At 37.3% G+C, this 12,160-nt stretch overlaps 3 protein-coding genes across 3 annotated transcripts in view; all 3 read right to left on the bottom strand.

Moving 5' to 3' along the window:
• Positions 1 to 1,021: 1,021 nt before the first annotated feature.
• ndufa11 (NADH:ubiquinone oxidoreductase subunit A11) lies at positions 1,022 to 6,144 on the bottom strand. The gene is made up of 4 exons (XM_020631891.3): positions 5,986 to 6,144; positions 3,368 to 3,460; positions 1,753 to 1,875; positions 1,022 to 1,204 (listed from the first exon to the last, which is right to left on the bottom strand). The coding sequence occupies exons 1-4, from the start codon at positions 6,062 to 6,064 to the stop codon at positions 1,092 to 1,094; spliced, it is 408 nt and encodes a 135-aa protein (XP_020487547.1). The 5' UTR covers positions 6,065 to 6,144; the 3' UTR covers positions 1,022 to 1,091.
• Positions 6,145 to 7,317: 1,173 nt separating this feature from the next.
• On the bottom strand, positions 7,318 to 8,989 carry mrpl55 (mitochondrial ribosomal protein L55). The gene is made up of 3 exons (XM_020631893.3): positions 8,833 to 8,989; positions 8,430 to 8,619; positions 7,318 to 7,786 (listed from the first exon to the last, which is right to left on the bottom strand). Exons 1-3 carry the CDS (start codon positions 8,871 to 8,873, stop codon positions 7,637 to 7,639), a joined length of 381 nt encoding a protein of 126 aa, XP_020487549.1. The 5' UTR covers positions 8,874 to 8,989; the 3' UTR covers positions 7,318 to 7,636.
• A 1,469-nt stretch (positions 8,990 to 10,458) lies between these two features.
• lama3 (laminin, alpha 3) overlaps positions 10,459 to 12,160 on the bottom strand; it is a 22,878-nt gene continuing 21,176 nt past the window's right edge. Inside the window, exons 37-38 of the mRNA XM_065956046.1 lie at positions 12,131 to 12,160; positions 10,459 to 11,833 (exon numbers count right to left, since the gene is read on the bottom strand). The exon at positions 12,131 to 12,160 is cut by the window's right edge and continues 84 nt beyond it. Coding sequence (XP_065812118.1) covers positions 11,688 to 11,833; positions 12,131 to 12,160 — 176 coding nt within the window. The 3' untranslated portion in view covers positions 10,459 to 11,687. The remainder of the gene's footprint in view (positions 11,834 to 12,130) is intronic.

The raw sequence follows: 12,160 nt of genomic DNA, 5'->3' as shown, positions 1-12,160 counted from the left end.
TGTTTGTGTAGTCTTTAGTAGAGCACATTGAGTTGCCTTTATTGCATGAAATGTGCTCTATAAATAAGTTGCCTTGCCTACGGTCATCATTTGGGTTCCTTAGCATACAGGTTTTTTTGAGTTTCTCAACAGATGTACTGTCTGAACGGCTACCTTTTGCTTATCAATGATGAACTGGAGTTAGTAGCGTATCTAAATTACAATTTCTTTTCATGACTGATGTCTTCAATCCATTATGTTGATAACATTGCCCGCATTTCTCCTGTGTACAAACCATCATTAACTTGTTTACGTTTTTCTTTTTATTTCAATGGTGAATCCCAAACTGTGAATGCTACACCTATTTTTTTAGCAAGGTTATTTGAAGTACAGGCATACCATTTGAACAAAGCTGTGGTATTTATTTTCTATATACGTCTGTATAATTTGTGGATGTAAAACTAACTTGTCTTTTTCACTATATCATAGCTATTTGAAATCTACTATTTACGTCCCCAACTAGTATGATTAGAATGATCACTTTATACTACGTCATTTAATAATAAAGAAACTTGACTAATCAATTAAATGACTTAATTAAAAACACACATCCTTTCTTCTCAAAGATGAAACTAGCATTTAAAGTGCCTTACCATCATCCCACCAACAAAGCTGAAGTGTTTCCCTTTGAGGTAAAGAAAATCTTCATAAAACTGTTTATTTAAACTCAATCCAGGATCAAGACCTACTCGCTCATTTCAAGCCCACACTTTAGTAACTTCAACTGTTTCTTCTAACTAGCCAACAGTCACATAGTCCTAATGGTATCCTCCTTTTTAGTTTTTGATGCTGTTCCTCAAACTGCATGCTTTATTTCATATAGCTCACATCCTTCCTCCAATGATTTCACCTTTGTGTGAGAGAGAACATGAGAAGGAGAAAAAAGGCATCCGGCTGGTTCAAATTAATTGATTTAAAAATAACACCATGGTTTCAGACAATTGGACACCCGCCCCCCTCTGACTAAATAAAATGAACTTACTTATGTATTATTTTCACAAGACCTTTATTAAATTAACTCTTTTACAACAAACACTCTTGGAGCATCCTGCTCATAGTTTGGGGGGTCCAATTATCTTCCATCCCTCCATCTTGCCCACTTTCGTAAAGAATGCCACAGTCCCGAGTCCAAGACACGCTGTCGTACCAGTCATAGCACTGTGTGCTGGGGATAGAAACACACACACAGCAGTCAGTAAAGCTTCTGGAAGGCAAGCGTAGCATTATTTTTTACAGTTTCTCTGCCATCAAACAATAATTATCAGAATTGAATCACACAATTAAGCACTTTAATTCTCTACAACAGGCATACTTGTTTGTGTATGAATATATATAAACAAACATAAATATATATTTACACATCTAAGATATATTTTATTAATTCCACAGGGGGATTTTACACTCTGTTGTTGAACATGCTACACACACAGGCTGAAATAAACACAAATGAACAAACTAGTCCAATGGACATGCACTAATGGAGAGGTCTCAGAGTGAGGGGGCTGCCCACAGCGAGCACTCCTGAGCTGGTGGGGGGTTCAGTGCCTTGCTCAAGGGACGTTAACTGGCAGCTCTCCAGCTACCAGACCACTTTCCAGACTTGGTCCGCACCAGGACTTTAACCGGCTCCCAACCCAGGGCCATGCAGACTGAGCTACTTCCGCCCCAGATTCCTAGATTCCTCTGTTGCCAGAACTTAGGTTTGGTACTTACTTCTTGCTCCCAGGAAGATCCCAGAGGCACAGCCTCCAACGAAGTAATTAACCGGGTCATCTGGGGCTTCACGAGCCTGAGCAGTGAGACACGTCGCCATGCCAAAGATGGCTCCCATGGTGGCTGGTACAACACAGATGGATACACATGTCAGGATAACACTTTTTCTTTCAATTTACAGAATGCAATGATAAGTACTTCAACATTTAGAGAAGAAGATATACTTTAGTGCATCATCACTTTATATTTAGTGTTATGTCTGAGAAGTGAGGAGTAAAAGATTCTGCTCAGCTATGGATATCATTTACGTCAACAAACATTTATTTTGGTAACAAAACAACCTTTTCAAACAAGCTGAATAACAGCCTTGGCCTAGTGGCAAGAACAGCCTTTGCCAGGGTGCCAATAGCATGAAGATAAGAAAATCCTTTATTGAGATATTGAAGTTGCAGCAATACGAGGACAAAAAAAGCATAAATGCGTTGAAGACGACAAGATGAAGAATAAATATTATGACACGTTTAGGTTATCAAAAAAGTTCAGGTTTACATAAAAAAGTTACAGTTACATGAACGTACTTATTAAGTCACCTCGTAAAACAGTTCATCCAGAATCATTGCGTTGTGGCTCTGTCGGCCAATCAGAGGCTGAATCTGTCATACGCTGTAATGTAAGGGCCAATGAGAAACAACTAGAGCCTGAAACAGACGTTACAGCCCAGTCATACAAAGACAAACTGATTTGAATGGATGGGGGGAAAGGGAATATAATCTATTAAAAGATCGATTTGTGGATTTTATGAATCATAATTCTTATTAAAATCGAATTAAATCGATTTTTTTAAACCCAGTCCTGTTATCTGGCCAACAGCAGCTCAATGTTACTGTGCATGTAACAGTTTTCTGTGGGTCGTGTCAAACCTATTTAAAAAGGATCAGTAGAATATTCTAGGTGAACCTCCATGCTATGTTCAAACAGCCACACCGTGCAATCTCCTTCATAAATAAAATGTACATGACATCTTTTCTAAGGGAAGAGGGCAAATCACAATCAGTCTGATTCCTTTTAAATCCTTCATCGTGTGAATGACGGATCAAGATTCAACACCTACACGCCACAATCACCTTTGGAATGGAAAAAAGCATTGCCAGAAGCCGCGAAGAGCAGCCATGTTTTTTTAACTTGGTCATGGAGCTAGGACATTCAGTTGTAAATTCTGTCACAAAGGACAGTAAAAACTCAAAATATTCTTTTGACAGCAGTGTTGTACTCAATGCTGTTTTCTCTGATGACCTAATCACATTTTACCTTCCTATTCTTGCCCACTATTAGGATATTCTGTGTACCATGTACTGTCTCGCTTAAGTGATGTGAACACAGTAGAAGGTTCATCAGTAATGATAGACAGACTTTATTTTAAGTTATGAATACAACATAATAACTAATAATAATAAAAACAATACCTTGAAACAGTTTCATAGCTTCTCAGTAAGATTTATCAAGAAGGAAAAACTTTCTCATTGCACTTTCAAGCAGTGGGATTCTTTTCAAATATGGCTCAAAGACGAGATAAATGTGTACTCTTCAAAGTTTGAATGTCAAAGTGTATATTTACCCATGGTGACAGTTGTGTTGGTTGCCCTCTGTAACGCCACCAGTGCAGAATCAGGCTGGTATGCCACTATGTGATAGGCTGAACCTACCAGGCCTGAAACAACATAGAAACATAAAAACATGAAATCAAAAATTAATTCAAAGTTCTCATTTAGGGCTGACTATAACCCTGTTTACATCTGGTATCAGCATGGTGATCATAACACAAGTGGATAGCTTTAATTACAGGTGTGAACACACCCAGGACTCATTGAGGCCAATACGAAGCAGGTCTGGGATACATTTCTACACATTTGTCTGGCAGTGTGGACCACCATCTCTCCCCATATACATGGCAACATGACGTGGAGTAATAGACCACAGTCACATATATTAGACTTATTTAAGATGGTTCCTCTGTGTGTCATGATTATCCTAATCTTTCTTATATTTCCCTTGTCATTTCAAGCATGTGAAGATGTGTAGATAACACATTAATGCTGCTGCTAGTGCATGTTCCCCCTCTGTGCCGAGAGACTGTATTAGGGCCTTTTTCCACAAACAGCGCTAACACTTAGTGAGCCAGCAGCACCCACAACCTCTGTTTAGGAGCGTCTAATCACCAGAGCTTAATGTTGCACAGACTCAGTGTTCGAACTAAACCTGTGTTCTGAAACAGGCCCCTGAGCTGCTCGGTCCCGGTTGACCGCTCACTCCTGAAGCTTTCCGTTTTCTTCATATTCTGTACGGTGGTTGATTCCCAGATGGTGGAACAAGTTCCTCGGCAAGCTTTCTTTAACAGCTACCGCTTTCCAAAATAGTCTGCAGATTGGAGTCTGCAGGTTGGAGGTGGTGTTTGTGTATCGTCTCATGGCGCTGTTTGTTTACTTATTTTTCACTTGAGCCATGAAGACAGCTATGCTATCTCGGCTTGTTGTGATGAGGGAACACTGCTTGTGTTCTCAATGAGCATGCGTAGTAGTCGGTCCTGCTCGGCTTGATCATATGCAGTGAATTCAAGTGGACTCTCCAGGCTGTTTAGAAAGGTGTTTTTCAAAATGAGTGACATACTCGATATTGTTATTTTGTACATTGTTAAAACAACAATTTTTAAAACAAGCAAGATATTAATTTGTAGGATATATATTGCACACTCCTACAGCTGGCTGGCCCAATCATACCTTACACAGGACCATCTATACCACTTTCCCTCCCCACAAACATGAGTGTCAAAACAATCCCCCTTAGATATGTAATGCAGCCTAAACTCCAGACCTTTAGTCAAGATGCTGTCACCTGCGTCAACCTAAATATCATAACACAGGCAGAGGACAAGGTCTGTGCGGACACAGTCACCACCACACATGTATGGAGGTCAGAAAGATGGAGTGGCATTACTTATTACTAGAATTACTAGAAGTCTATATTCATTTTCAGGAGAAAAAAAAAACTACTGACTCTATCTTTAAGTATTTTCATGTACATTTTAATCATCTACATTATTCCTGGAAATATATTTAATTGTTATTAACAGTTAATGTAATTTTGTTAAAATTGAGATAAAATGTTTTTAGTAGTAAGTTAGAATAAATTATATTTTTTAAATAGTTGCCAACTTTTTTGTTTTCTAATTTTACTTGAGAAAGGTAAATATTATACATACACACACACACACACACACACACACACACACACACACACACACACACACCTGTGAGTTGATACTGTATGTGTTTACGGCACTCACTTATCAGCTTTGTAATGGTTTGGGGGGGGGGGAATGATGTTATAGACCTTCTAAGAGGTGACACCTGGATGACGTACAGTTATGTCGTGTTTGACAGACTGTAAGGGGCCGAAGCCAAATGTTCTTCCCAGTCCAGCACTGGCTGCAACCAGGCCCGATCAGCCCTGCTCTGTGGTGTCCCAGTTATAATTATTAATTAACTCAAATGGTTCTGAATTCTTCTCTCTTCATGATTTATAACCCCACAAATTACCAAAACATGCTATGGTTTCATTTTTAGTGTTTGGACAAAAAGAAGAAACACTGAAAATATGTAACCTTGTTAAAAAGATATTGTGTTTTTTTTAAGTAATTTCCAACATTTAGATTTTAACCTCTTGATTAAAAACCCTCTCTAGAAAAAAATAACTATGTTGGTCCTCAACTCTGGGCATTCATGTGTGGAATCTAAAACTTTAAAGAAAAAACAAACGCAGCTATTTAACAAAACACATTTCTGGAGGTTTGTTAACACTGTAAGGTGCAAAGCAGATCACAGCTGAATGTTTACAGGTGCAATGAAGGGCGTTCAAAGAGCCTGCTAAATGTTTCTAAAAAGCTGAAGGGTTAAAGGTTACTCTTAGATAGAGCAGTGTTGAAGTTATCTGTTGAAAGCGATCACGTATCGTTACTTTTGATCACACTAATACATTTGCTATTTTGAACCGGGCCTGACCAAAGTAGAATCGGTTTAGATGTTTATGTTGTGACGGTGACCTGCAAGCAGAGCCTACCATTTCTCTGCTAGCATGCTAGCTCAAAGCATCAAGCACGTTTAACTTTTGTTAAAGAGTACGTTCAGAATCGCGGCATGGCACAACAGTCCTTCATTTTGTACCCCTGCTGATGCTCACCCAAAGCTGTGGCCAGTTTGGTAGTTATCCATGTTTTTTCGACGCAGTCTGTGCCTTCTTGTAGGTCCCAGTACCCCATCTCGGATTTAGCAAGGACACACTCTGAGGAACGCAACTCTCGCGAGATCCTTATTCATTGCAAGTTCCTGGAGGCTGGCAAACCAGAGCATGATGCACTACCGCCTCCTAGTGGAAAGGAGTGCTTGCAGCTCAAAATGAAAGACTGCTTGTTATATAAAAGTAAGAATACAATTTACCACACAGATAAGACACCTTAAAGGCTTTATATGCGATCACACTTAAAAAAAATTGAAATCAAGTATATCCTCTGAAAATAACCGTGAGTCATGACTGTCTACAATGGGTTTGACACCTGATTCCCACTGTCTGTGATGTTTTCAGAGTTTTCAGAGTCCTATCTTCAGTTTGTTTACATCGCCCGGACGGCCAGCTGACTCCTCCCCTCGCGAATAAAAGTTGTTTAATTGAGGGACTAGAGAAAAGAAGAATAACATACTGTACTCACTGTTTAACTGTGTTTCTAGATCACGCTCATTTCAGGTAAATTTACATGCAGTGTAAAGATACGAGCATAATAAAGAACTCTAGCATTTAGCATGCTAACACAACAATGCAGCGCAAGTTGTTTTGGTTTCATGCTGGTGCTCAAGGGCGACATCTGCTGGTTCAAAAAATCATATATAAAGCCTTTACAGGTATTAGGTAAGGTGGCCGTATGGGGCCATCAACAACAACATTTTAACCTAATGAAGTGACCAAAACACCTTAGCAAAATCTAAACCAGGAAAGTAACAAGGACAAAAAAAGTGTAAAAAGTTACACAAAAAACACACAATATTGGGGCACTGGTGGCGCAGTGGTTAGTGCACTCGCCCGATGTATGGAGGCTATAGTCCTCAAAGCTGGCAGCCCAGGTTCAAATCCCATGTCATTCCCCACTCTCTCTCTCTCCATGATTTCTAGCTCTGTCCACTGTCATATCTCTCCATTAAAGGGACAAAAAGCCCAAAAATAAATCTTACAAAACACACACATACCACACATATCCACACATCATGGATATTCTCTCCCAGATGAGCCCTAATATGTTACATCCCTGGCTCAGGGGCAGCAACATAAAGGAGTCAAAAATAACCTTTATTGCCAAACAATGTAAAACAAATACTCCAAGAAAGGGAAAAATGATGGCTGAAGCCATGCATCTGATTGACTGCAGTTGGTTTTGATTTAGGATGTTCTTCAGGTGCAGCAGATCAGGGGTTAATGGGAGTATGGAGGTCAGCTAGTGTCTCAAAGAAAACAAAATCAGGCTTACAAATAACACTATTTATTAATTTAACATTGTTACATTTCCATGTTTGTCAGATAACACATCAGGGTACACTTTGAATAAGCAAAAAAAAGAAAAAGAGTCAAACTTTAAAACTGTAACACTACTGTACTTCATGTTCTTTGTCAAACTGCAATTAAAATGTACTTGGGTCTGGGTTTCATTGCCCCACAATTTAAGTCTTTATTAATATTTCCAATTTATAAAAAGACAAAAGGAAAAATAAATTGAGAATTATTGAAAGGATGATGGAACGTATATGGTTTACATTCAGAAAAATAATCAGTTGTCAAATAGACATTATTTCTTCTTCCAGAAGTGGCTGTATTTGTCAGCTTTGAAGTCATCTTCATAGTCGACGGCTGTCTGTTTGACCGTTCTCTTTACTTCTCTCTTTTTCTGCCGAGCTCGACGCTCTTCTTCAGACACAGTGGACAGGTTCACTGGCATCTTTGACACAAAAGAGAAACACCAATCAACTTACAAAACATTAATAATCATGATCACATATGTTGTAGGGTGGTTTGTCTTAATATCTTGTTTTGTACATATTAACAGAGATAGGTTAGGCTTGTAATAGAGCAGGATGTTGCAAGAGATCTTCAATAAATAAAGACTGCTATTCAAAATGTGACTTGCTATTTAATTATAATGGTAAGAATTTCTCAACAGGTCATTAAAAGCTATATAAAAGTAAACTGTACAGAGCATAAGCTGGACAAAGTAATCAAATGACTTTATACTGATGTCATCACAGTTATCCTAAAAATAAAAACAAAGCAAGGGTTAGGATGTGTCAGTGACTTCAGTTTTAATTTTTAATTTTAAAATGTGTACAAAGCTGTGTGTATAATCGTGAAAACTGTAAATGATGGGCCTGATAACAGAGCAAGTTTGACAAACTGAGTGGAACCCTGACCTGTGAGCTGAAGGTGCTTTCAGGTGATCAGTGCCTACACTTTTAATGAATGCCAATTGCATGCAGAATTTACTCTTTAAAATAACAGCACCAACAACTTGTTTTCTCTCTCCAAATTAATGAGACATTAGAAGCCCTAAACAGAGCAGGGAGTCAAGAAGAGAGTGTACAAACCAAGAGGAGGCGTCTGGGTTCATTGTATCTGATATTGATTGTAGATCCATCGGGCCGGACCAGCATCACTGGGTATAATCTCTCATATTTCTGACGACCACAGCGCACCACTGAGGTCCTGTTGGAGTTCAGATGAGGAGTTTGACTATGGAGCAGCGCTGCAGGGTGCAGGCGGAGTGGTGACACTGTCCTGGTGAACACATACAAAACACAAGTATTCATTTTTGACAGTGTATTCCGCAGTCATTTCCTCTGTTCTAGATGTTGAACAGGCTTGTTAAAGAAAACACACACAACAGGGTAAAAGAGACACATCGGATGTACGGCCAAAAGCACGCTTAAGGAACGGACCGGTTTCAGAAAGCCAACTACACAGCAGTCATTTCTGTCATTCTTCTCTTACCATAATAAAGAACTCCGTCCAGCACAAAGCTTTAGAAACATATTAGAGTCAGTAAATCAACAGTGTTTCTGAATCTTCTGGCAGCAGCAGTCAAATGAGCTGAAGTGCTTCACCAAGGGGTCGAACAAGACGGTGGGGTAGGTTGATCTTCTTCGGTGGCTTTTTATGGCAGTAGGCATCTGTTAGTGTTGCATTACCGCCCCCTGCTGGATGAAGTCAGTGTTACACTACAAACCACACTGAGGAGTGCAATGTCTGATTTATGTGTCTGACACAATAGAAAGCGGTTTTTCTTTTCTTTTCTTTTTTTTTTTTAACTTTCTTGTAGTTCATACACGTTTACAAACTGTAAGGCAAACATTCATAAATCCTTAAGCAGAACAAAACTAGATCACTTAGAAAAATAAAATCATAGCACTGCAGAATATATAATACTAAATAAATAAACAAGAAAAACAAAAAAAATAAATAATAATAATTACAAACCTTTTGAGACATTTAATTTGTGAGGTCATTCTTGACTACATTTAAGAGACCTTTGGCTCATCGTCTCTCAACGATCCCCAGCACCTGCAGCAACATGTGCGATGTGTCCTTGGGCAAGACACGGCGGCGTATGAGTGTGTATGAACAGGATTAGTTACTTCTGATGGTCACTTTACATAGAAACCTTGACCATCAATGTGTGAATGTGTAGGTGTGACTGGCGATGTAAAAGAGCTTTGAGTAGTCAGAAGACTAGAAATAAACAAGCTCAAGTCCCTTTACCATTAGTTTGGCTTTAATGAATTTAAGGTGCTTATAGGGTTCAATTTCATTAAAGTGACAGAAACCTGTAACCAGAAAATCAGGTCACTAGTTTTGCTGTATAACCGTTCCATGAACTGCCTCCAGATCCACTGAGTATGAGAGCATAATACAAAAAGATGTTCGGTGTCTAAATATGGCTTTTACAGAGGGAGCATTTATTGTTCTCAAATCCAAATCTTCATTTTATAATTTTTATTAAAAGGTTAGAAATGATCCATAACTTTGTTTTGAATTTCCTTTGTTTGTGGGTGGGACTGGATATTTGAATTACTTTGTTCCCAGTTACGAAACTGTCAGTTAGTCAAAATGTTAAAAAATATTGTCCCAAACAAACATATACAAAGACAAAACAAAACAAAACACTAAGAACAACAACAACAATAAACTACAACCATTACAACAACAGACTAAACACCTGAGAGAAGAGAGGCTCAGTCTATACACAGAGACAAATAAACATAAACAGTGCTGACACAAGTTAATACATTTGAAAAAAACCTTGATACCAGTGAAATTGACGTCTTGCATTGAGAGGGAGCCAGCTGAGTGTGTCATTGTAGAGTGATGTGTAAAAAAAGAACAACCTAGTATACATCTGCAGTCTGTTATGTAAAACATTAAGGGGATGAAGACCAGTTTTAAATGCATTTTGGTAAACAATGTCGGCATAGTTTATTATTGGTAGTGTGAGTTGTGAGTCAAGTTTCTTTTTAACATTTAATGTGAAGCAATGTCTGGAGCAGTATGGGAAAAAAGAGACTCCATGGGTAATTCCTCAGGCAAGTTGGGAAATGATGAGACAACACTTTTTCAAGAAAAATGTCCACAGGTCAACATTTTTATAAATTGTCTACAGGTCCATGGTCGAAATTGTTCATGAAAAATTTTGACAGGTCCGTGATCAACATTTTTTTACTAAAATTTTTGACAGGGGCGCGGTCAACATTTTTTCAAGAAAAGTTTGGTCAAACATTTTTCCTGAAAAATTTTGACTGGTCCGTGGTCAAATTTTTTTCATGAAAATTTTCAACAAAACTTTTTCATGAGCATTTTCGATAAGATTTGAAAAATTTCGACATTAAAACCAAAGAACAGCGTTTTATTTTTTAAAACCAAAGAACAGAGTGTTTTATTTTGTAAAGCCAAAGAACAGAGTGTTTTATTTTGTAAAACCAAAGTAAAGAAATGCTTTATTTTGTAAAATCAAAGGACAAAGTGTGTTTTATTTTTCAAAGCCAAAGTTCAAAGTGTTTTATTTTTCAAAGCCAAAGTTCGAAGTGTTTTATTTTTCAAAGCCAAAGTTCAAAGTGTTTTATTTAAAAAAATCAAAATACAAAGTGTTAAAAGTGCTTCATTTTTTAAAACCAAAGTTCAAAGTGTTTTATTTAAAAAAAACAAAGAACAGAGTGTTTATTTTATAAAACCAAAGGACAAAGTGTTTTTGTTATTGATCCCAGGGAAGTTGTTTTAATTTTACAGCACAGATTTTTCAAAACAAAACACAAAATGTGAGCTAAATTACATGCAAATGCATACAATAATGTAAAGATTGAATTGATAAAAAAAAGATAAAAAATTATTCAAATTTAAGACACTTTGAAGTTGCAACCAATGATGGTCATTAATCAAAAAATAGGTTGATCATCGAGTGAAATTCTGTCTTTAGTGTGACTTTTAAATCCATTTTTACTACAGACATTACTAATGGAAAAGAACGATTCTTCCGTTCCTTAAGCGGAAAGATTTTAAAATATGACCATCTCTTTGTTTGTTTCAGTGCTTTAAAAATGATGTGTTATTTAAATTGAAAATACATTTGTGCAATCCCTGAAAAGTTGTCAATTGTTTGTTATTTTTTGAGGATGAACCTTCATATTGTATGAAGTTATTATGTTTATATGTATCTGTTTATCTCTTTCTGGGACTGGTGGTGACGGGAGGGTTGACAGTGGGAGTTATTTTGTTACTTTTGTAATTGTAAAAAAACTAAGTTGTTTACAAAAAAAAAAGAAGAAGTTGGTGTGTTATGCATTGTTTACATGTCTTTATTCTGCCGGGCATCCTCTGATGGTGACTGGATGAACAGATCTGGATCTGTTCTCAAAAGAAACATGAAGTCCATTCAGCTTCACATTTCTCAAACATCCAAAAAATGGAGATGACACCAAGAGTTTGTGTTTTGTTGTTGTTCCTGAAAAAACAGAAAGTATAAAATATTCTCATATGTTCTGTATTTTTGGAAAACTTTACTTTTTTCCTGAATGTGATAAATTAAAATTGATGTATTCATACTGAATATGTGTGTGTACATAGAGGACACAATCAGAAATGAATAGATGTGTAAATAAAACTTTTTAGAGTAATATTACTTTTGGTTCTTTTGATCCCATATTAATTTACTTTTTTAATATATTTGTTATTTTCTCTACATTCCTCTATATGTATTCAGGGTTATTTCTCAAATGTGAAGTTGTTTTTATGAGCATACCTCCGATATAAAGACTTTCCGGTTTAGTTG

This window comes from Labrus bergylta, chromosome 6, assembly GCF_963930695.1.
Source record: "Labrus bergylta chromosome 6, fLabBer1.1, whole genome shotgun sequence".
Lineage (NCBI taxonomy): Eukaryota > Metazoa > Chordata > Actinopteri > Labriformes > Labridae > Labrus > Labrus bergylta.
Note: the sequence above shows the minus strand (reverse complement) of the source record. Positions and strands in the feature narration are given on the sequence as shown.